The 25,855-nt window shown below is 41.9% G+C and overlaps 1 protein-coding gene across 8 annotated transcripts in view; it reads left to right on the top strand.

Moving 5' to 3' along the window:
* Positions 1-25,855, top strand: part of nrxn2b (neurexin 2b) — a 661,557-nt gene that overhangs the window by 331,021 nt on the left and 304,681 nt on the right. For all 8 annotated transcript variants that reach the window (XM_030429949.1, XM_030429947.1, XM_030429950.1 and 5 more), the window contains 3 exons: positions 18,651-18,770; positions 20,111-20,492; positions 21,846-22,036. In XM_030429949.1, coding sequence (XP_030285809.1) covers positions 18,651-18,770; positions 20,111-20,492; positions 21,846-22,036 — 693 coding nt within the window. The remainder of the gene's footprint in view (positions 1-18,650; positions 18,771-20,110; positions 20,493-21,845; positions 22,037-25,855) is intronic.

Here is a 25,855-nt window from a genome sequence, read left to right as displayed (position 1 = left end):
AGAGAGAACACCACTGCCCCGTTATCTCTATGTCGTGTGGCACCAACTTCCGTCTTCCTACTGCATTGTCAGCCAGGTTTTATGGAAGGGACATTTTTCCAGTGGTGATTACTTCTTTAATAATTCCAATCAGAAAAAGAAGAGGGAATGCATTAAATTTGGTTGCATTTTGGAACACTAGTGGAGACCCAGAAAGTATTAGCATACTGATTGCATTAGCACTCAAAAAACACAGTTTGTTTTGGTGTTAACGCTGCAACGATTGCTGAAATTACAACATTTCAATTAATGACCAAGTATTGACATTTGATCTTTTTACCCATGGAGTTCAGGGTGCTTTGTGAGGTGTAGGAAGTGTAGGGTCAGCGATGTATTTTTATTGTAGTACGTCAGGACCCTGCTTTCCCACTTAATTCGACTGGATACGGTATGGAGCAGAGCTGTAGCCCTCAGCTCCAGTCAGGTCAGGGTGTCAGGCTGATGATATCTGTTTGGAATGTGGCCTTTCGGCAGCCAGCAGCACCTTCTCTTAGCGCTAGACGAGATGAGATTCGGCATGACATATGGGCAGCATGTGGGGCATGAGCACTCCGTCTGCTAATGTCATACCCTTTGGCCTACCCACCTGCAAGAACTGACTCCAGAACACACAGAGACACACTGTCTGTGTGTATAGAAGAGATGAAAAGTACCTCAATGTGGTTTACTATCTCTGCATCTCTGAAACCAAATCCTAGAAATTACACTATATTATAATAATTGATGCCATAGACACTGTAGATTAGTGGAGACATGTCCTGTGGAATGTTACTTGACAGACGCAAAAAATCAATATACTGTAGAGGCAGGCGGTCCGCAGCACATCTTCCATATAACATTTTACTGAAGGCTGAAAGTATCTCTTAGACTTGATCAAATGTCATTGTTGTGTTCTGCTAAATGTGAACGTACTCAAGTGCTACCGGACTCATTTTTAGTTTCTCGTTGCATGGTGAGTGTGTTTCGGTTGAAATTAAGGTGCATTGACAAATAAACCATAGTTAAGGGTTCCGCAACTTACGCAAAATCCTCAGTTAGGATGAATAAAGAAGTGAAGACAGACTGCAAGTCTATGATGGGATGTGAACTCCGGTTTCCCATATGATCCCCTAAGTCTAATGCTCCAGTTGGATTTAAGTGTTACTGGACTAGACAGGAAACTATTGGAATGAAGCAATCTTTTTTTTGTCCTCAGCGATTCCCAGATACTGGGGAGTACAGATACACAGATTAGAAAATTGTTGACATATATATGAACACTGAGTAAGACCCACTGTTAATGTAGGCCTTTATAGTAGCAGTCTGAAAAACTATGTTTCTCACTACTTTCGCCCGCATGCCATAACAACTGAGTAATGACTAACTGTCGTAACAAGCCCTCTGGAATATGTCACAGAGTTCATCATGGCATTCTGACCCATTGCCAGGTGTATGTGAAACACACTTAAAACTTCAAACACAGAGTGCAGTGAGACAGTCGCTTTCACCATGGTCTCTCTATAACTCCCTATAACAACAGCCAACAGGGATGTCACCGAGCTCAAAAACTGGATTTCCGGTGGATGTCTACTTCAGGCTACTCTTTTAGTTTTTTAGTTTTTTTTTTAAAGATGTATACTGTGATATTTTTTTTTGTTGGATGACAATTCAGCTAGTTTCCGAGGGTCTGTTGGGCCACGACAGCCACACCTACTCATGCTGACTACCAAGTTCTCAAAAAAATAAATATAAAACAAAAACACTTTTTGACACCAATGGTGGAGTGCGTCACTTTGTGGGTGCTATAGAGATTTCTTACCCAGGAAATGGATTTCATGGTACTTAATACTTGACTAATAGGATGGAAAACTATAGGCAGAAAGATGTTTTTCAGATATGAAGATATTGACCTCTGTGACGACTAACCTGGCTCATGTGACTAAAACACAAAAACAGTGTTATCAAATTATTTGCAAGAGCCAAACGAAGATAGGGAAATCAGTCTATTTGGAAGCATGCACAAAATCCTATTGATTTTCCTTTAGTGCTATGACTTACTGTGACTCACTCCTTATCCTATAATTGAGCCAATTTCCAGATAAATTCAGTTAGGTCCAAATGTTTTGCGTTATATTTAACAATGCCATAGACCAATAAGAATAGCACACTGATGACGAAGTGTACCGTGACATGAGTGTTTATCTATCTGGTGCTGCCACAGTAATGTGAACACCCACAAACAGAGAAGGAAATGTACGCACGCATTCACAAACGCATGCATCATAATGTGGGCAGCAAAATGAATCTATGATTCTATGATGACACAGACTCATGCAGCATATCTCTGTCACCTAAGCTGTCACCCTCCTCAGTCTTAACTGCTTCCAACCAGGTTGTCAGGTATCACACTCCTCCCCCATGTGTTTCGCACAGTCATGACTATTGAAATATGTAGCACAGTTCATGTAGCCCTGTAACCATTTTCACTGCAGATACACTACATGCGTTCAGAGACGGCAGGTGACATGGCTATTTTATATTTGAATGGATGGTTTGTTCAGTCTAATTTGTATTGAATTGGATTCTTATCTGCGGCACCAGCTCTCTCTCACTTGTCTCCAAGCAGATGGCTCTCTTACTTTCTCACTGAATCTCAAATATTGAATTTGAATGAGTTTCCAATCGCTCACTTAAATCATGAGTCATCACATCCTATTTCGGCCAGAAAAGATGTCAGAGATGGATATGCAGTAGGCACAAGAAGTTGCCTTTAGCAAGCACAGCACCCTACAGTTTGTGAAGTTTGAGCATGTATCACAGTTAGACTGTATAACATTTATTTTGGAGATGCTTAGAATGAGATTTGATTTTTGAAGGCAATTTAATGGTCCAATGGAGGAAAGCACTTTTTTTAGTTAGTGTTCACTTTATCCTAAACTCCAGGCTAAATGTGATGCAATGAGCCAATAAGTGGAGTATGTTATTAACATAATGCCTTAGATCTGTACACCCTCAGAGATGAGTATGTCAGTTGATATAAATAGATTTTAAGCAATCATCTAGTTCAGCGATGGGCAACAGAAATTAATTGCAAATTCCCCAGTAGTTAACAAGTTTAAATATAATTAACAGTTGTATGTGTGCCACTTGACACTGCCAAGCACCAGTAAGAAAACATACAGTGTTCAAATGCAGTGGGTATAAGCACTCCTCCTGGCAGTTGCCTAGCAGTAGTGCGCTGTGTAATAATCTTTATAAGACTGAAAGGCTCACACATAAATAAGTTGTCCTTGGATGCAACGTTTAATTCCTTCACAATAAGTGACCCTTCCTTATATGAGGGCGCTGTATACTCAGTCCCCTTTTTACGTCAGTTATATGCCACTGGTGTGCGCTATAGTCATCAGACAAATCTTTACTCCCAATGCCTGAGTTTAGATTATTGACCAACTATTTACTGAGAAGTTGCCAGTGTGACACTGAAGCTGTTGAAATAGTTTGGCTTCTCAAAACAACTTTGCTGCCTCCTATTTACCTTAGAATGAATCTTAACTAAAGTTGAGTTAATAATGATAATTCAAAAAACAATATTAATAAATGAGAAGAAGAAGAAAAAGAAGATGATGAATAGTAATAGTCTCAAGAGTAGTAGTAATAGTAAGATTAGTAGGTAAGAAGCATATCTCAAATAAGAAAAACAGATGCAGATTACATTAATGCTCTTAAAAGCAACTGAGACGAGAGACAATCAGCCAAAATATTTCCCTTGTTACATAATTGGGCAAATGAGCCAAAGAGCTGTTATTGCCAAGTACTCGCAAATGAAAGGGCAATACTCTAGCTTAAGGACATGCTGGGAAGGTGATGGACCATGATTGTATGAAAAACCACTGACCTTACAAAGCTCAGTCTTAAATCCTTCATTTCACTATTTTAAAAGCAATTCTCCATTCTGATTCAATGTTCAACAGACTGGAAATTTCAGTGACTGTCTCGCTGTCAACGGGCCTTTATTCACAACCCAAAGGAGAAAGACGTTTAAGCATGGGAGACAGATGAAGAAACCTGAATTGACAAAGCCAAGCGTGCGAGAGGGGTTAGAGAGTGGGGATAGACTCCGACAACTGCTGACAGATGAATGAGAGAAGTCGAAAGAGGGGATGAGAAAAACAAGAAATCGGGGGAGGAAGCGACACTGAGCGAATGTAAAAGGTCTAACAAGGATGGCACTGTGCCGGCCAGCTTCTTTTTCAATATACTTCCCCTTTCTCCCACCTGTCTCCACTCTCTGAACTTGAGATACCTGAGGCAATCTGCTCACTAGACCCAACCGGGTGAGATGATTGCCTCCCTGCCCTTTTAGTCTAATGAGAATTGTCCACATGCCACAGTTTTGTTTCTTTTTTACTTGGAAAAGGGAGAAAAAACATAAAAAAAGGTGTGTGGATCCAGAATGTACATCGCCCTCCCGGTTCACTGAATAGCTTTTGGAGCATGTGAGACAAGAGTACTGCATGGCTTGTCATCCTCGCTGCCCTCTGGGACCTTGACAGTGCATAGATTGCTTACTTTCTGGGACTCAGCTTTGGCAGCCAAGTGGTTGAAAGCATCTACCAGCAACAGTTTCGGATTCACACATTGCCAATCCGACTGTAGTGGCCAGTAGTAGTTTTTGGTTTTGAGCAATCTATTCTAGTTAACTTTCTTCTCAGCTGGGTGGATGTCTGTCAGTATCGTTGGCTGTTTCGTTCAATCTTGAGGACATTACTTCTTTGTACACAACCAAAAGTAGAATAACTCCCACGGTTACAAGTGGAATGATATCTAGTAATCCATTCGACATCCCCCTGGGGTTTCCTCCTGGCCACACTTGTGGTTAACGCTTTGCTAAAATACATTACAACTGTTTCCTTCCATGTTCTAGTTTCTACTGAATACCAGACTTTTATGCTGTGATGTGCACTGTAATCATGATAAAGGGATTTGACTGCAGACCTCACGCATTCTGTCAACACTCCCTTATGCATCGCTGGGGATCTTGGCTTGTGAGACCAATATCCAGTGTCCCTTTTTCTGTACTGTTTCAGAAAGGATTGAAGAACGTATTGTGGATCTTAGAATGGGTTTTATCACCGCTTACATATTTTAAACTTTTCTTGAAAAGTCATGTTGTTTGTTGTATTTGAAGACAATTAAACAAACCAATTATACACATTTAGCACTGTCTCTACTCAATAAAAATATATGCCCCAAATCTCAATAAAGCCTAGGTGCAGTGAGTGCTTGTAAGTTTAAACAAATAAACTTGAATTTCTAAGTTTTGTTATGGTGCATCGGTGCCCAAAATATATTTTTACCTAGTTACAAACAGCAAAATATGTCCTATGGCTACATGGAGTGCAGCTCCTTTTACATACATTTTTCACAGAATTTGTCAAAACACAAAACTGGTTATCACTTCCAATCCAATCTCAACAACTGCCTAGAGGATGGGACCTTTGTGTTGAATTGGTATGTGACTGCCTTGCCAGCACAGCCTCAGTCTATAATCGGTCTGCCTCCTTCCAGCACAACGTGGCAGCGTCGACAGGTTAGATGTAGACTCATTACAAAAGCTCTAATGAGAGAACCGGCAGCAGCCTGGAGCTGTCGAAACCCATGCTGCCTTGCAGGACTGATGGCTATCCCATGGGGCCACACCCTCGTCCTCCCACAGCATGCTGGGAAATATGGTTCAAATCATAAATCCCCTGCCCCCCGAGACCTTTTCCTAAAGAGTGAGGCAGACAGATGCGAGGAGGGGAAGGAATCAAAAACAAGGGGATGAAGGAATCTGATAAGAAAAAGGCGACGGCGGCAAGGCAGGAAAAAGGTGAAGCAAGGAGGGAGGGTGCAGATAGCAGTGCAAAAAGGGAAGAAGGGAGCTTTGAAATTCTGGACTGGATGGGTAAAATGTTTGATTTATTTCCTACTTCTCAAAATCAATCTGCCATCCTCTCAACATTTTCCCAACTCAAATAGGTCTTCCCGCGGAGGCCATCTGCAGTTCTAGAAGCTATCAACAGAGGCTGTCTTGTCATGGATGCTAAAGCACTAGCGCACCCCTCAGTGCACACAGGGGCGAGACAGTGGGGAAAAGGAAGTGTCTGGCCCCTGATAGCAAGCATTGAATACACATGCATGTGTGCGAGCCAGAATCACACATGCATTTTGCTCCATAGAAAGGGAAATAGACACACTCGTGTGTGCACACACACTGACAGGCTCAGGCTGCCTTATCTCTGTAATTGGCATGGGGGGTCAGAGCGGCAGGCGTGGATAATCGTTGCTGGGGGTCATAATCTGTTTGCAGCTCCCTTCCCTTCTTCTTCTTTTTTCCTCTTCCCTCATCGACCCCTCCTTCGCCATCATAACTACACACGCTCACACACAGTTCCGTACTCTTACACAAACTCTACCACCTCCCGTCTTTTTTGTCACTGTTTGTGATGCGGCACCATGTGGGAGATGTTTTGGAGGTGGCCGCAGGAGGGCTGTTTTGCTGTTGTGTCAGCAAGCGACAGTGTCCTCAACTGACTGCCAGACCCCCCACTCACCACTCTCTAATCCCTCCCATGCACCCACACAAAACATTTTTCCATCCCTCCCACCCCCTCCAAGAAATACCTATTTTCCCAGAGAAACAACACATACTGTAGATCAAGTAGAGACACTAAAAGGGGGCGCAACATCATAGATTCAAGGTGGAGAAATGAATAATACTAAATAAAGGTTAGAGTGGGGGAAAATGTGCATGTGGGGGAAAAAAAGGACAGAACAAAAAAGATAGTCAAGATCAACAACTGAGGTGAAGGAAGAGGCAAAAGAGCTGTACGTAGAGGAGGGTCCTGATTTAGATGTCTCCTTGCATTTTTATCAGCATTTTATCTGCTCATATCTTTCATTTCCATCATGGCATCTTTGCTGTTAGCAGATGGCTGCCATTTAGATGCCACGCAGGCAGACACACACACACACACACACACACACACACACACACACACACACACACACATACACCCACTCTTTCATTAGATCTGCAGTGATAGGCCTGCACTCCTTTGAGATAGAAAATATGATATCTTCAGATAGGAGCCAAATGGCATTATCGTCAAAGGAGGTCTTATCCTGATAACTCTGAAGAGCAAAGTAAATCCTCTCTTTCGCCACAGAAACCATATTAGCTTGGGCAGCCTTATGTAACTACTGCTGCTATCTGCTCGTGCTTTTTTTTTTTATTAAAATAGCATGTCCATATGGATCATTCCAGTGAGGATCATAAACCACATTCCTCAGCAGTAGAAAAGTCACTTCTACTTCCATTCCCAAATATGGGATGTGTATATAATAACTATTTGGTAAATGATGCTGTTATGTTTCCTGCAGAGTGACTGAGTCAAAAATAACAAACTGAACAAGGATATCAAAAAATCTATCCAAACACAAATCTACAGTATAATGCATGTGTGGCTCTGCCAAAACATGCTTTCCAATTTAGTCATTGCACTGCTCATTCTAAAAGAAGACACCTCCGAATTTGAAAGTCAATGAATGCAGTTAACACAGTTACCAGTCATGAATCTTAAAACTACACCCCTGGGTGTCTGAATGAAGCCTTATTTGCATAGTCCTACCTCCATAAATTCATTTTTAGCCACATAGATATGAAACAGCTCAGGTTTCTAGATTATGGGGAGCAGGTTTTTTCTTGTCATGGTGGAGTTAAACACATATCTTAGGACTTCTTTCCATGAAAAAAAAAAAAGGTTAGAAAAATTAATTCAAAATAGGGAAGCCTATGTAATCTAAGACTTGCTCTGCTGTCTGTTAACTCTCCTATGTTACCTGTATGCATGTTGTTTCTGCAGTTCATTGGAACTGATTAAGAGATAGGTGGATTGATGTTTATCATCCCAAAATATCAGTAGCAAGACTTTTTACAATTTGCAGATAAGTACAAACAGTTGGTCAGACAGAGTGGCGTTTTCATCAGCACCAGCTGTAACAAGTTTAGAAAGTAGAGCTGCATTAATCAACAAAAAGAAACCATTGTTGCTGTCCACATACCAGCCATAGCAGACAATATAATGGAGCTTTATCACACATTTACATAATACACATTGGTAAATTTCTAGCTCATTATTTAGACCCATCTTGGTTCAGTCAAAATGAGCGGCATTTACTTGGGCATGCAGACTTGTATAACTGCCTCATTCACAGTGTTTTGTTTCATAAGTAGCTTGTTTAACAGATTCTATTTCCCTCTGCATAAGAGTTAATAATTGAATATGAGAATCATTAGAGGTTATTGCTATTACTACTAATAGCAGGACTGCATGCACATATGAAATTCTACTAACCATCAGTAACTCACAGCTTTTAATAGCTGAATTGTCATTATCTTGCTGTATCCATGCAGGATGTAAAGAGAAGAGTTTTTTCCAGGAACAAGCTAAAGAGTCTGTCCTTTAGAAAAACATCTTCCTGCTGGTATAGTTGATGTGTTAAAGGTATCATGCCTTTGGGAAGCACTATTAGCAAGTATTGTGCCGTTTCCGAAGAACAGTATTCCATAACACTAATATTGTCTATCATTTTAAACACTGTGTGACTTTCTTATGAAGACTGAGAAAATGCATATGCAATGAAGGTATAGAGATGCTGACCAGAACATGTTCAATTTATTAGTTAACAGCACAAATATTATGATATAATAATACTAATACTTCTACTGCTATAAAAAAGATAATAACTATCATTATTATTATTGTTGTTGTTGTTGTTGTTGTTATTAGTAGTACTGTTATTATTATGATTATTATAATTATCAGTATTATTATTAGTATTATTATTATTATATTTCCCTAAGTGTTTCCTTGTCACTCAGTCACTCACTCACATTTACACTTCCCCCAATCTGATATTTTATTAGCCTCTCCAAGTTGACACAATGTATGCCACCAAGCTGACCATTGTGTACAGATATTTTACGCAGCGTTTATAGTTGTAACACTCACAGCTATAAACTGCAACACTACAGATGAGTGTGTCATTTCATACAGTTTCCAGCAATTCCCCCAAATGAGCCACAGAGCATAACATTACCTCACTTTCAAATGGAAATCAGACAGTGATTATATGCAGTGAGAAGCCTACACTATATCACTTGAAACTCAATGAATAAACACGTGACCTGCATACTACTAAGTACTTCTGGAAACACGGTGCACTCCTCTTTCCTGTCAATACATCCTTTTGTTTTGCCCTTGTTTGTTAAAGGCAGACATGAAGTGTTTCCCTCGGTGTGGTTTGTTTTGGAGATATAACACAAATCATGATTTCTCTCACTTTGACAGACATCTCTAAGTCATATTTGATTTTCATGAGGGGAATGACGCATACCATTTTGCACATGGCATCCAAAGTCTCGCATTACCATTTCTAATGAGCACAGTTAACATACTAGAGCGGTGGCAGAAAGGGCTTTCTTGTCCCGGAGTTGTGGCCACGACGTCCAGATACCAAGTGACTAGAGTAATCAAGTGTGAAGGTTGTGAGGAGCAAACAGCCATTAACCTCCCAAACACAGGCCATCACCACCGTCTGCAGAGGACAGAGGGGAGGGCATGTGTGTGTGGCAATGTCTGTGTTGGTGTGTGAAAGAGAGCGAATGCCAGGGCTTTTGAGTGTTGTATAGGATTGTGTGTGTGTGTGTGCCCTTTATGGCTGTCTGATGGATAGTTTGAATTGAGTGTGATTGGGAGTTTGTCTCAAGGGAAGTGTGTGAGTGCACAGTCCATGTCTGCAGCTCGGACTATCATTAGTTCGACAAAGAGGATTGTGTGTGTTTGTACGTGTGTGCTTCTGAATGTACGCAATGGTGCTTGAGGTTTGAAGCCCTGACTACAGTCTGGTAAATACGAGTCACTGGTGCGTGTGTGTGTGTGCTTTCAGATTTGCACATATATACTCTGGCGTTTGAATCTATTTATTCAGATATTTGGTCAAATTGGGCCATGTATCCAACACCGTCTGCTTATCCAGTATGATCTCAGCACACATTATTCCCATATGGCGGTACAGTATGGCTGTACTTGGCACAACCAGGCCTGTGACCGCCTGTTTGACATGCCACTGTGTCGGCTGGTGTGATGCCATGCTGAACCAACCCATCTGCTCCAGGCTGAGTTGGCACAGGGGAGAACTCATTGGAGGCAGGCGTGAGGAAAAGGGGCACTGGACCTGTGATCTGGCGAGGCATGGCATCCAAAAAATCTCCTGAACTACTGCCCTCAAAACGGTCCAGAGCATAAACAAGAGTGTGATGGAGTGTGAGCTGTTGTCGTTTTCAGTCGAGACTAGGCGGGTAAATGCATCTAAGAAAAGTGGATAAGCTGTCCAACTTGCTAGCCTCAGAATAGTTTACCTGCAGTTGCAATCTGTTATGCACTTTTACAAAACAAAACAAAATAACTATAGGTGTGTTCTTCTTGGTGATCGGCAATCGAGGTCATGGTTTACTCATCTGTTTATATCTTATTACATCATCAGATAGAGGTGTATGTATTGTAGGTGGGGTGCTGTAGGATTAAAGTTGTTTGATAATGTGTGTGTGGGTCCCGGGAGTGGGGTTGCAAGTGGGCGTGTTTTTTGCTGTAGGCAATACTTGGTAACAAGCTTCCAAAATACATAGTGACAAATATGATATTTGCTATTCTATTTAATCGGATCTACCAAAATGTAACATGGAGCATAAAGGATACACGGAAAGTTACATTAAAATCCAGTGACATTTTTTAAAACTGGCAATACTGTTTCACTATTTGACAGGTTTGGAACGAGACCCAGAAGTCACTAACTATCTTGTAAATTGGAGATTTAAGATAATTTCCAATGGGGTGTTCATGTTTGATTAATAAAAGATGCTGAGTGTAAAAATAGTTCCAAAGGGTACATTCAAGTCAATACAGTGTCCTCAAAAACACGCTATGTAACCTGAATATGTGTGAAATTGTGGTAAGCTTGGATTGGGGAAGGATATCAGTGGGTGTTTCAGAACACTTCTGGGGTCCCACTCAGTGCAGCAATAAGATGTGAAGAATTTATAGGATTTGTTAATTTGGGTGGGTTGAGAGCATTCAGCCTTTTGAACTTAAAAGGCAACACGCTGTGAGGCTCAGCTTGAAAAAAAAAAAAAAAATCAATAGTAAGTCAAGTAAGTTGGATTTGAGAGGAGATGCATTTCAGGTGTTTCCAAAGCTGAGATACCTGGAAAGGGTCGGTTGTTTGTGATTTTATGTGTGTCTGCTTGCAGGCAGGAGGCTCGCAGTGCTGCTGAATCGGTTGAGGTTAAAGAGACTATGTTGAGGGAGGAAGGGATCGTTAGAGAGACAGACAAGGAGACGACGAAAAGGGAGGAGGAGGGGGCGTTCCTCTTCATTACCGACACTAAGGAGCCATGCCAGGAGCACAGATGGCAGAGGAGAGTGGGGGCATGGAGTTGGCACATGAACTGCAACACACACTCGAACACCACATACATAGACACACTTAAACTAACATAAAAATACGTAAAAACTGGGGATAACTCCTCAAAGCTCATTATGTTGCTCTTATAATTGTTGTACATAGTACAGGTGTAATAAACACACATATTTATTGTCCTTCAGATGACACACACGCGCAAATGTTTTATCAAGCTATCCCCACGTTGTACATGTGCCAGTCTCTTGGCCAGGAAAGCAGGCATGCTGACGCTGCATTTCTCTCTTTATCTTTCGGCCATTTCACTTCCTCTAACACACACGTGCGCACACACACATACACATACAAACACTCTGCTCTCCCATTATGCTCTCCTTTCACAACGCGTCAACACCAGTGATGCTACAATCTAAGATCTAAATTCACATTTTAACAGCACCTTTTTGAAAACGGGACCCTCTCTTTCTTGGTTTCTCTTAATCTGGCACACACACACACACACACACACACACACCTTCGGACCCCCAATGGTCCAATTAGGAGTGCTGGTCTGTTTGCACGGCAGGAAAGCAGGACAGCATGTTTGTGAGTGGGAGACGTTTCTATTGTTAACAGCATGTGCTGCTCTCCTCTGCAAGGTTGAACGGAAGAGCACTCTCTCTCTCTCTCTCTCTCTCTCTCTCTCTCTCTCTCTCTCTCTCTCTCTCTCTCTCTCTCTCTCTCTCTCTCTTTCACTCGCACTCACACACATACACACACACACACACACACACAATCACATACCTCCCACTAATGTAGGATGCAAGAAAGCCATGTAGCCTCAGTTCATAGCCTACAGTACCTGTGGACCTATAAAACACCTACCACCTACCCACTCTTATACTGCAGCTGTAGCCCCTTTTTTACATGGAAATCAATCCTATGTGTTTGTGCTTTGTGTTTGTTAAAAAAGAAAAAAAAATGCAAAAATGCATTTACTATGGATATGTAGCTAGATTCAAACAAAACCACACATCAAATGTTATTGAAATATTTAGAAATATTGTTTGATTGTTAGTTCTTGCAGCTACTGTTAGATATTGTCTATTCAGTAGATGCTTAAGTGTGCTGTTTGTCATCTTCATTAACTTTGATTGATTATCTTGTCTGAATACCTTTTTACCTATACTTTTGGATCAATTAATTGCAGAATGGAGTGCATTTTGATACAGGTCTGGTACAAATCACACATTAAATATTAGCACATCATGAAATGAATGTTAAGTTATTCTGCTTCTCTACATTTACATGTTAACTATTTGAGATATGGAGAAAGTACTCACAGTGAAGTCCTTCGTGGCCTGTGCTTAACTTGGTTAAAGGGCATTTAAGTATGCCGATCCCCCAGTTTTGAATCAGTTACAAAATGTTCTAAAACTTTGGGAGCTGGTCTCACTGAATGTGTTTAAAGTCATTCTAAACTTAGCAAATTTGTTATCTGTCTAAATTTTAATTGTATTTTTAATTGTTTTTAATTGTTTTATGTCTGCAACAGTTTAACTGTCCGTCTGGCCAGGACTCTCTTGAAAAAGAGATTTTTAATCTCATTGACACTTTTCCTGATTAAATAAAGGCTTAATAGAATAAATAAGATAATGCCTCTACTGTATTTAATAGGATATTTAAACCTTTTAGGAAGTTTCTATGGTACTTTAATTCTGACGACAATGAAGGTTCACCATGGCAATGGTCCAATCCTGTTCCCAGTCTTCAATCACACTTTAATTGTGGCAGTGGCTGTTCAGTTGGGGTGCCATAGACCATCCGCACTCAAGAGTTCTAGACTATCCAAATTATATTGGACTGAATTGCTCAAATTCTTACAGCAAAAATAATCATTTTGCAGAGGTTGTGAGTCATTTATTACCCTTTTACAAATGTGTCTTTCACAATGTTAGCTTTTGGGAAAAAAGTCCGTTGTGCATCACATGACAATGTAATTACACGGCTTGGCCATGACAAACACTAGTTCGAGGCCTGGCGCTCTTTGTGGGGGCTTGATCTTGATGGTGAGGCCAGCTGTCTTATTCGCAGAGGAAATTACAGTCAAACCAACTGCGTTAAATAGTCCATCTCTTCTTCTTCTTTGCTTTTACCGGTGGACCAAAAACCACACGGCCATCCACTGTATCGCATAATGTAACATGCTGCTATTCACTGACGGGCGCAGGTCCAAAAATAGAAAATCAATATCTGGTGGACAATGTTGATATTGTGACAGACTGCCACTAATAAACTAATGTGTGGGAAACACTGTATAGGATACCTCCTGTCATTGAATTATCCCTGCATATATTAAGAGCTGAAAGCTGTGTATGTGTGTGTACAGTACAGTGAGATCACGTACAATGTGGTTTCCCAGATGGGTGCACAACAGGGGGTCGCCTGAGGTTCATCACCTGATTGTGAAATGCTAATGATGAACATAAATACACCCTACACTCACACTGCACATACGCATATTCCCACTTTGATTACAGAGTCTTGCTAAGCAGTACTTTTATGGGAGACATCTACCCCCCCCACCCGTTTCCATATGAATCCACAAAGAAGCCAGGCATTACAATTCCCCCAGGTCAGCATTTGGTCTCTCTGCTTGTGTTTTTATCCTCCCTTGCTGCTCTGCATCAAAAATCTGTTTCAATCATCTGCTATCCCTCCTCATCCCTACAGTCTGTGTTTTTTTCTTTTTCTTTCGCACCCGCTTCTCAGCATCGGCGCTGTCCCTCTTTCCTCAGAGTGGGGCTCAGCAGCTGAATGAAACAGGGAGGGGGTGTGGATCTTTCTTGAGCCCATTTTAATTGGACTGCAGTCCACAGTTATATTTTCTTTTTTCTCATGGGTGCTTGCATGTGTGTGTGTGTGTATGTGTCTCTGTGTGTGTGTGTGTGTGTGTGTGTGTGTGTGTGTGTGTGTGTGTCTGTGTGTGAGTGTGAGTGTGGCTTTGTAGGAACTTGTGACCTCAAAAGCCCAGAGTGGTAGCTGCTCATAATTATGTTCTCTTACAGGGAATTTGAATCGCAGAGCTCGAACTAACATTCACTACTGTCTCCCATACTTGAGGATGGCAGCTTCTGTCAAACCTCGTAACAGAGAATATGATGCTGTGGTAAAAGCGGATCTGCTGTTATTGAACTCGACTAACATAGTAGCTCAGGTTCCCCCGTTTAGTTGAGTCAGTGCGGAGATGAAAAAATGAAATGTGGCATATTCAGGGCACAGCCGTGTTCTAGAATATAATACTTCCCAAGGTTACAGTGAGGTTTAATGGACATAAATGTATTGTTACCACAGATCTAAACCCTAATTCCACAGTATTTTTCATACAAGAGGTTTTCATAACAGCCCAGCTTAATGTGACTCAGTGGATTGCCTATGAACTGTCCTGTTCGCTCAGTCTCATTACCACATTTAATCCCTCCAAGCAAACTTTGCCCCTTGACTTGCCCACACATCCGGCAGTTACCCTCGACCCCAACAAGCTCAACACTCTAACGACATATGCTTGAGCGACCGTGACAAACAGCTGGCTTGCAATGACTCGCCCCCATGTGTGGCTACATGACTCACGGCTGGTTCCGTTGACATCTACTGTTGCACCGCCTGTGACCCTATCATGTTGCGGCACTGCTGTTATGGCCATTACAACGGCTATCAGTGATCGTTCCTCTTTGGCCGTCTTCGAGCCCTCTGGCCAGCACCGGACTTTTACACACTTGTTAGCTCAGCAACCATGTCAGGAAAGCTCGCTGGGTTTGCTGTGTGGCCAGCATCAGTCAAGGCTGCTTCCCAGTCCTAATGGGGATGTTGGCTTCGTGCAGGATGCAACAGAAATGCGATGTAACATGCCTCATCATCATTTTCACTTTATCTCGAGGCTTGGAGTTGAGATGTTTGCTTTGAACAGGAATGACAGAATAACGTTTGCTTGTCAACTTATCCAGTGGGTCTGATGCTCTTTCTATTTCAAGCTCCTCAGACTCCCCTCAAAAAGATCTTCAGCAATGGTCTGAGAGACATCTTGATCTCTGTGCAGTCAGAGAAAACAAGCACGCCTCATCTTTCATTTCCTGATTGTCTTGATAGAAATTTTGCAATCATTGCCCACTGCAGACTGATGATCAACTTCACTCGCTGAAGTTGTTTTGATTAGGGTTTGGGAATAATAATTATACAACTGTGTTCTAGTTCTTACTGCAGCAGCAGCCACCACGCAGCCTGAATAGAGACTGATGGCAACGACCTGCAGCTATTAGCTGGAGGCTTGTGTTCCATTGATCCGATTGCATTAATCAAGGTTGTTTACTGAGAGAACACAGCAACCAATGATGGATGACTGCCGGTAATTATACGAAAGCCTGCAAACATCACACCTCTCATTTATGGTGTGCTGACACAGTCAATGAAATTAATGCCCAATCCTGGCTATTTTCACACAGTAAAGACATCTCCCTGACACCTCTGCTATTCCCATGTGACACAGAAAGTGCAGGGAAACTTGAAAGGGAATGGGAGCACAAGAGATGGAGAGATGAAGAGAGGAAGAGAGGAAGCTTCTGTTTATGTGATCATGGCCCTTTGCCCTTCTGATCTAACAAAGTGCGAGGGCACAAGTGGCAGGATGAGAATTAATTGCATTTTAATAATCGCCAGCTCTTTTATTAATGAGCCCTGCGTCCCCCCTTTGTTTTTCTAGCAATGAGTACCTCTCTCTGCCAGTGGCTGCATTAAAGGCTTAGCGGCTCATTTAACCCTGGACAGCTAGCACTCAGCTTTCTTGTTTGCAGTGTTACCTGGGCAGTGGAGTGAGGCTTCACTTGACTGTCAGCAATTACACCGCACTAAGCCAACCATCATGTTCATGATCAATATGTGGTTTTGAGGCAGCCAGTGTTCTCAAGTCACACCAACGGTGTTATGATATGGGCATCAAGCCAGTGGTTTAATTTTAGTCATACTTGCACTTGTGATCTTGACAAGCCAACCTCTGATCCCCTCAGCTCACCTCAAGAGATTAGTTTGTGACAGTGGACTTGCATCCCAAACTTTCCAGTGCTGTGTAAGACTTTACCCCTACAACCTAATAGGTCCCTTGCTGTAGTGTTGCCACCTTCTGCCCACAGCTTTTTGTTGCTTGGCCAGCCCAGCCAGAGTGGCATATATATATCTTTGCCCCCCCCCCCCCCAAGTGGTTAGCTGCAATACGGCCTGCTATGTGTGCAGTAGTGGCCCTTGCGCTCTCCTGTGGCATGTAGCAGCCAAGCCAAATAAATATTACATGGACCCTATTCTAAAGGGTTTACATTCATTTGTGCTCCACGAGACTCTTCTAACTTTTACGATCTTACATCAGCCAGCCAACTCTGCGGCTGCTCTGTTTCTTAGTTTTGCAGCTCTTTTTCTTCATCTGTTTTCCTTGTCCTCCTATCTAACTTTGGATCAGCTTTAACTTCTCTGCCAGCAACTTCCTTCCACCCGTTGCTGTCCTTGCAGCAGTATTTTCCTTTTATATTTACTTCACACATGGTGTGATCAAAAGTCTCTCTATCCAATTTCATGTGGCTGAAGACAAAAAGCCCATGAAAAAAACAATATAATAAAAAAGTAGCAGGAGTAAATGAGAAAACTATTCTCCAGTGGGCCATGTATGTGTTCCTTTCAGGCAGGGCCATCAATTGATGGGGCGTTTTTGTTCCTCTAGACTAAATAATTTCACACACAACTGGGATGGGGACAATCATATTTCGCCAGGCTGTACTATATCATCCACTCAAGCACCTGGTATAATAAACTCAACTTACAGCTCGCCGACCAGTCAGAATAGTGCCACTGCTCATTTAAGTAGGGTGGGATTCCTAATATTAGATCTGTAATAAACTAGTGCTATTGTTGTAAGAAAGCCACTGTCCTTGCTTCTTTATTTAGCTACTACGATGGCCCTTGCTCCACTCTTAGCTGCCCAAAAGAGCAGAGTATAAAAAGTGGCTTAATGGAAGTGACTGGTCTCCTCCGGCAGTCTGCTATTTCAGTCTGCCCTGCTTGCAGTTGGGTGGAAGTCTGTCCTCGTTATATTGTTGTTTACAGAAAGCTGCTCCTCCCTTCTTGTCACTAATTACCTTCACCTCCATGCCATGACGCTGTGCATGTCCACTACTGGAAGACCATCAGTTCAGCCCCTGAGTGCACATGATTTTCCATTTGTTGTTCTATCCAATATCCCCCCCTCATTTATGTGTATATTGAATCTCAGACACATCCAAACACCAGCACCACCCTCCTACTTGACTTTAGCCATGCATTACGTCAACGCGTACAAGGTGCATTGAAAGAGGGATTAAGGACAACATTTGCACTGTTTCTCCCACCGTCACTCAGCCACGCCAACAATTTGTTCTAATGTCGATGTGATGAGGCTCTGTCTTTATAAATAGGCTGTTCCACGCTTTAAATAGAAGCTTTATGTAAATACGTCCCTCATAAGACTTTCTGAAACTCCATATGGCATCGCGTCAAACTGATTCCTTCAGTGACAAAGGCGAGAGAGGTGAGCAGAGGAGAGGGGCATAGGCACTAGACAAGTGAAAGGGGAATTAGGGAGGAGAGCAGTTTGCGGGATCAGCAGTTAAACCTCCTGCTCTCGGCCATCAAAAGAGTACTTCATGTGCAAAAATGAGTGTTATGTCAAAGCAGAAAGCGGCTTCATATAATGTTTGTAAGGCACCATCTCAAGTTGTCATTGGCTGTCTGTTCTAATCTACTCCCTCAGCTGGTTATGACTTATTTCTCCTACTGTCTTTGAAGACATCCTGCTGCAACACTGTGAGCCTTTGAGAAGACATTCGATTTTACAGTCTGTCGGGCCGGATATTTGATTTCTTTCATTTCCAGGCTGTATACTAGGAGAATCCATAGTGTGAATGCATTTGGCTCACACGCAGGTTTTCTCCACTAACACTGTCACCTACTGTGTATGAACTCTGTGCATGTGTGTGTGTGGGGGTGGGTGCGTGAGTAGGCGCACACAGCATTCCTGCTGTGCTGTTTGTGATTTGAATTCCCCCCTACTACAGGCAAAGGACCCGAGACACTGTTTGCGGGGCAGAAGCTGAACGACAATGAGTGGCACACTGTGAAGGTGGTGAGAAGAGGCAAGAGCCTGCAGCTATCTGTGGATAATGTCACAGTGGAAGGTTAGTTGTGTTCGGTACACAGAGGGGTTAGTTTAGGGTGAGAGACAGTGCATGAGTATAAAGTTAGTGTAATGCCAAATCCACATGTATTACCCCAAATATAATACATCCAGCCCCAGCAAGTCAACTGTTTTGTCATTTTTTATCTAAATGAATTATCTGAAAGTGAAAGGTGACCAATTATGATAATAATAACCCATATGTGGATGTTGCAATGGTTTGTTCATTTATGTTTTAAACTTACTCAAAGGGAGGACAGTAAGAGAGCTAAATAAAATATTGACAATTTAAATTCAAATATGTTGCTTCATTACGTAGTCAGTAACCTTGATACCCAATGTTTGATATGATAGTACCCACACTGACATACAGTATGTTTTGTTTTAAAAGGCAAATCCATCCATATAAACAAACAGCTGACAAAGACAAAATGTATATGATTTAGACTGAGCGAAAAAGAGAAAATAAAGTGGGAGAGGTTTTATTAACCATGTGCCAACTGAGAGTGAGCATCTGTGTACAAATATGGAGGTACTAAGGTTCTAAGGTACAGGTACTAAGAAAATAACAAGAGATGGATGAAAGATCAAGAGGTGAGGTGGAGTTACGGGCACTCACAGTATTGTCGCCCCAGGCGAAAGGATGGCAAGGTATATGGATGAGGCAAGAGGTGAGCAAAAGGTGTGAGCCAGATGAAGGAAAGAGTGTCAGGGAGCTGGGGCCAAAAGCAAAGCATGACCCTGTGAATTTCTGAGGGGATCACAGAGTAGTTCACGGACAAGAAAAAAGGAGGAGGCACCCAGGGAGTCCTTGCAGGGCAAGCTAGGCTTTGGCATGGAAGGTACTTTAATCGGCAGCTTGCCAAGCTCGTTACTCCACATCTCCCAGTTAACACAATATATATTGTGGTATGTAGAGCAGTAGCAAGAGTTTTTCTGCAATATTTTGTGTCTTTAATTTCCTTCACAGCAGGTTAGGAAGATGTTTTAGCTCAATAAAGATATGCAAAAACTATATAATATGTACTTATCAGGAAATGACTATAGTTTTATATTTATTGCTTTACGATTAAATGAATACTCCATTCATTATAATACTGAATATATTCTAAAATGGCGTTTTCATGATTATATTGTGTTTTACTTGCAATTTTCACTGTAAGTACACATTTCTAGAAGTTTAACCTATCATGTTTGTCATGCAACTTCCACATTGTTATGAGACGTACTCCCCAACATTTTCCCAGGATACTTTTTATTGTCCAAAAGAGGGCATGTAGAATGTATTACCTTTTGTGTTCTGAGTTAATTCTGCTTTTTGTGCATTTCCCACAATTCCAGGCCAGATGACTGGTGCCCACACACGTCTCGAGTTCCACAACATCGAGACAGGCATCATGACTGAACGCCGCTTCATATCCGTGGTGCCCTCGAACTTCATCGGCCATCTCCAGGGCCTTACTTTCAATGGTTTGCCCTACTTAGACCAGTGCAAAAATGGGGACATCTCCTACTGCGAACTGAACGCCCGCTTTGGCATGCGCCACATCATTGCAGATCCGGTGACGTTTCGAACGAAAGGCAGCTACTTAGCTTTAGCAACGTTGCAAGCTTACGCCTCCATGCACCTCTTCTTTCAGTTTAAAACCACCACGCCCGATGGCCTGATGCTTTTCAACTCTGGAGACGGGAGTGACTTCATTGTTGTGGAGCTGGTGAAGGGGTGAGTCCTGTGTGATATCAGTTTATTAATGACAAGGTGAGATAAGTCAAAGAGGTGTGTGCAACGTGTTATTTTAAGGTTCAGTTTTGTGTTTATTTTTAAAAGAACAACTCTACTGTCACAACAAATACGCTCTTACCTGTTTTTTTCTTTCAAGTTCCCTTTGCGTTTAACTGTAATGATAATATAAATTTAAATCATTTCTCAGTTTGGCATTGACAGAGATGTGAAAAGCCTGTGTGAAATACGGTGAGGATCACCACACAAATCAAGATACGAGCCCTGAATTATCCTCTAAACTGCAACAAAAACCAAATATGATCTGAAACGGGGCTTTTTTCTCAAAGATAACGCAGCTCAGTGAGCCATTTATTGCTTCTATGAAAGGCGAGCAATCATAATCTGTTGTCTTAAAAGCCCATGTGGAAGCTGCACATATGCTGGTTGTTATTGGTTTGGGAAACAGAAATGTCTATTTTTCTCCAAAAACTTCTGTCTGGGGTATTTATTTCACAATCCATTAACTGATAAATGTTAATGGATAACTGTCAGCACATTGCATCTCTGACTCACTGGCAAACTCTTTTGTGAATTTTCTTTGAACTGTAGAGGAAGCTTGCACAAAACCATAAATAAACTGGTAAGAAATGGGAATTGTATCACCCAAAAAGCTTTTCATAATTAGAGTATCAAAAAGAGGCTTTCGCTCGTGTATTTCTCTTCCTCTTGTGTTCTATATTCAGCACTGTTCCAAGACAAAAGCCTGAGCTACCTCTGCCACACAATGACAAGAGGCTACATAAAGGAATTGGGATCGAGGTGGGAAAAAAAAAAAAAAGGCATACCTTGAATGAAACAGGCACAATAGCCTTAACCTAAAACACAAAAGATAGCCATATTTGTGTGAAGGAGGGAACTGTTCCACCTCATCTGCCTGTGGGCAAGCAGGGGCTTTTAGACAAAAGCAGGTATCCATATTTACGAGGAAATCCCAGGCCTCGTGTACAGCCACATGAACTGTAATATTTTTTTTTACCTCTGTTTTGAAATAAATTCTTATACAGAGAACGGGACGGAAGCATTAGACATAAAGTAGTAGCAAAATGAAATCCAATCCAATCAATTCATTGTGACAGTTGAGTTGACCGTTACTGATAGTTTGAGTGATAGTGAAGAAAAATCTTTACTGCCAGGAGTGTCTCCATTTTCTGAAGAAAAAAAAAACCCCAAAAAACCTCTGAAAAAAATCAATGACATGCAGTGATTGACATTTATTCTTCCCTTCAAAAACAGCTATTCGGTTATGAGATAATGACGACACATAGTCACGCACCTCTTCCTCTTTCCTCACAGGTATGTTCACTACGTCTTTGATCTCGGCAATGGACCATCGCTGATGAAGGGCAACTCAGACAAGCCACTCAACGACAACCAGTGGCACAACGTGGTGGTGTCCCGGGACGCCAACAACGTACATACGCTCAAGATCGACTCACGCACCGTTACTCAGCACTCCAATGGAGCACGCAACCTGGACCTCAAAGGTAACAGCACGCTGTCTAACTCCCTGTGACAGATTCCTCCGTAAAACATTAATGCTGACAGGAAAGAATTATTCCAGTGTCATCCTTAGTCTGTTCCTTAAGTGTTGCTGGAAGGTGGCCATGAACACACGCCAGCTTAAATCCATCTAAATTAGAACCACTTTCAGGATCACCGTGGCTTTTAGAATAGGTCCAATGTCCATCAATTTGTTTTCTTAGTCACGTAGAACAAATTCATACTTTTTGTCCTGGTGTGTTTTTAGAATGCATCTTTAGATAAGCTCGTGCTTAAGTAATGTACCAAAACACAGTCATAACAAAAAAGAGTATCATCAAGAGTTTTTCATTTTATTCCCTATCTCTACCCGACAAAAATTACTCACACAATCTAGGGCTTACAGGAATTTGCATATGCTTGCTTGAACATGCGATTGTCGTGCTTGTTGTTTTGTGACATTTCAGTGCCCGAGGCCCAGGATAATAAGAGGAAACTATACAATGTTGTTAAGTGTTAACATGCTCACCAGATAAGAGTGGACAGGGGGTGAAATAAAACTTAACTAAAGCCCGGCAGCATCTATGCTAGCCTATCGTCTTCACCTTGAAAGATGATTCCCCCCTCTTTCAGCAGATGTTGTCTTTACAGCAACAGGGCAATAATGTAGCAATATCCTCGACCAATTGGTAGCTCGATGTGACCTAAATCCAACATCGCTGACCAAGGTGAAAAGAGAATCATACCAAAAACAATAGCAGCGCATCACTTTATCCTCCTGTGCTTTGCTCTTTTTTTTCTTTTTTTTTCAATCGCTCGTTTCCAGCCAGCTGCCTGTCTGACTGAAAAAAGCAGTCACATTGGGTACACTTGACTTTTACCCGCAATTCAATGACTATCTTTTGATGGAGACACCTTTACTTCTTTGACTTTAAAATACCCTGCCCTTGTATATCATTTTTAAATAATAGCCATGGTTACAAAGCACTTACGTGTGAATAGGTATCTCTGTTGTGCTGGGAGACTGGGCCTGGAGGCCCAGGTAATTGTGTGCTTTAAACCTCAGAATTTAGGTTTTCTGGTGTGTCATTTGGATGCTCGAGAGTGGCTGCCTGTGGAGCAAAAGAGTGACAGCATGGAAATCACGGTAGAGAGACAAGAAACAAGAGGAGAGATGTTTGTTAAAAAAAGATACACGGGGGTTGACCGTGGACAACAGAGGAGAGCGTCACCAGCGCTGAACTCTTTTAAGTGCCTGTCTGTGCTAATATAAGATAAGCTCACTTTGATTTTGCCTGTGTCAAGTCCCAGAGTTCGGAGTGCTCTTGAGGGTACTGCAGGCTGTTGTATAAGACACATCAGAAGTCAGGGTGAGCCCCCGGGGCCACCAATGCTGCACGGAGTCAAAAAGATCAAAAGGCGCCCCAAGCTTTTTTGGGAAGACATGATTTATTGACGGACTTACACAGTTTTCAGTCTTCTCCTTTTGGTATGCGTACTGCAATTAAAAAGCTAATCATAAGAGGGGTGCAGAGGAATGGCACTATGCCAGTGTCCTTACGCGGGCTAAGAGACAAGGAAACTAGACACAGAACCAGCCTGTACAAGTAGAGACACAGGGAATGAGTTGTGAAAATTTAGATACAGTGTGGTTTTAGCAGTAATGAATTTAATGAATAAATATCATCACATTCGAAGGTGAAGTGCACCATGCATATGCCTAATTATAACTGTAAACTGAATTGCCCGTATGGGATAAATAAAGTTTTCTGAACTGAACTGAACTAATTATGTTATCGTCACATGCTTTGCTAATTTTACAAGAATGTGATGTCAATAGAGGAACCCATAATTACTAGATATAATGAATGCATGCTTTCAAGGATTTTGAGCATACTATAATGCTGCAGCATAATACGTATTCATTGCACATTGCGTGTGATTGATAGATCAAACTAGTCTCCTGTGCATCCATGCAGTCTTTACTGCGTATCTACTCTGGAGATCTCCCACAGTAAAGTGAAGTAATTACGGCCTGTAATTAGGAGGGTTTTGTTTTTGATTGATTGCTTCTGTCTAGACTGTAGCAGAGACTGCTGTCAATCAACTCTGAGATTAGACGGGAGAATCCAGAGACTGTCCGTGAAGGTTCGTAGGGGAGTGTGTTGCTATCCTGCTGGCGTCGGACCACAGATTGCTCTGGGTTTACAAACATCGTCAGGACCGTTATCCCACACCATCCCCATCTTCGAGTCCCTCACCATATGGAATCACGTTCCACTTTGTCCTCTCTAATCAAGCAGAAGGGCTTCATATCCAACCCACAAGCAGAGGAGATACGCACCCTCAGCTGTCATCGAAGTTAACAAAATGTAAACATAATCTGTTTACTCATTATTGGGACAAACAGTGTTCTCCGAGCAATAGAACTGGTGTTAGCATTCCCTCACTCGGCTTGAGTGATTAACAGACAATTGTACCTCCTTCTTATAAAACACCGCCAGCCAAGCGTGCACTGACAAGCTCCCTCAGCTGTCCACCACAGAGCCATGCTGCAACAATGGCTGCATTTGCATATTCAATATTACAGACACCCCATTGAATGATTTGTCACGCAAATGAAACAGACGGCAGCCGTTTGGCGATTTCAGCCCAATCAACACAGTATACATGGCTGTGGAGTAACTCTCCATCTGTGTTATAAATGCGTGAGTCGCTGTTTTTCAAATCTTCTTCATTTTTTTCGGGGTCCTCTTCTTTATCTGAACAACTCTTGCCTGCAGGGGATGGACGCTGAGGCAGCTCGGTGCTAGTGTGAAGAATAATAGTTGTAAATCTTGCTTCAGTGGGGAGAAGATGTCTCTATCCTCAATTCCCACATCTAATCGGGCATTCAAACCTTGCTCTGTAGCTCTGCTGTGACCATTCCCCTGCCAACATATCATTCACAGCTTCACACACGAGCAAAGCACCAGATCTGTATGTAGGGGACATACATAAACATACATTATATTCCACGAAAGAAGACACAAGGAAGTGTCCCTGCATTTGCGCACACACAGACACAGAGTATGCCATGCATGCTTATCTGACTGTTCAGCACTCGTGCACAAAGCCTCGCAAATCAAACACGGAGGGAAATAGCAACAATAAGCCATTTCTCACAATCTCCTTGCTCTGTTTTAACACAAATTCTGCCTGCATTTCAAAGGGGGAAAAAAAAAACAATTTTCCAAGCTTTATCTGTGTAATTGCCAAGAGAAAATGGGTAAAATAGGTTTTGTGCTCTCTGTCTTTCGTCTCTTTGTTTTTTGGACAGGCAAAACATCTTCAAGGCTTCCCTCTTTGTCAGCTAAAGTATGGTGAGGGAACAACACACACATCCCCAGAGGAGGATGCAGAGTGGATCTACTTGTGTATAGAGAATGCGAGTCTCAAAGGAAGACGTGTTGAACATACACCATACGGGGCGCATGTCACTGTCACTCCTGTTGACAAGCTGCAAAACACAGTGATAGCAAGTTATTATCGGATTCTTACCCTGAAATGGCCTCGTTGATTCTACAGCGCGACTACTCCACAGTCTAAAAGGCGTTCACAATAGAAGCTACATGCAATACGATGGTTAAACCTGAAGATACAGAAATCATTTTTCATTGTGTGGTTGGAAGTAAAACATATCATTATAAAATGATGAGCTGAATATGGTATCGCCTTTGCCACCAGGTAGTTAGTATAGATCTAGGGAATGTGCTTCGTGTGTGTTTCACTTCGATGTTTCATCATTATTAAACTAGGTCTGGCTGTTCAGGTCAACTTGTTCT

This window comes from Sparus aurata, chromosome 10 (genome assembly GCF_900880675.1).
Source record: "Sparus aurata chromosome 10, fSpaAur1.1, whole genome shotgun sequence".
NCBI lineage: Eukaryota > Metazoa > Chordata > Actinopteri > Spariformes > Sparidae > Sparus > Sparus aurata.
The sequence above is the reverse complement of the archived record's forward strand: the minus strand, read 5'-3'. Positions and strand labels throughout refer to the sequence as shown.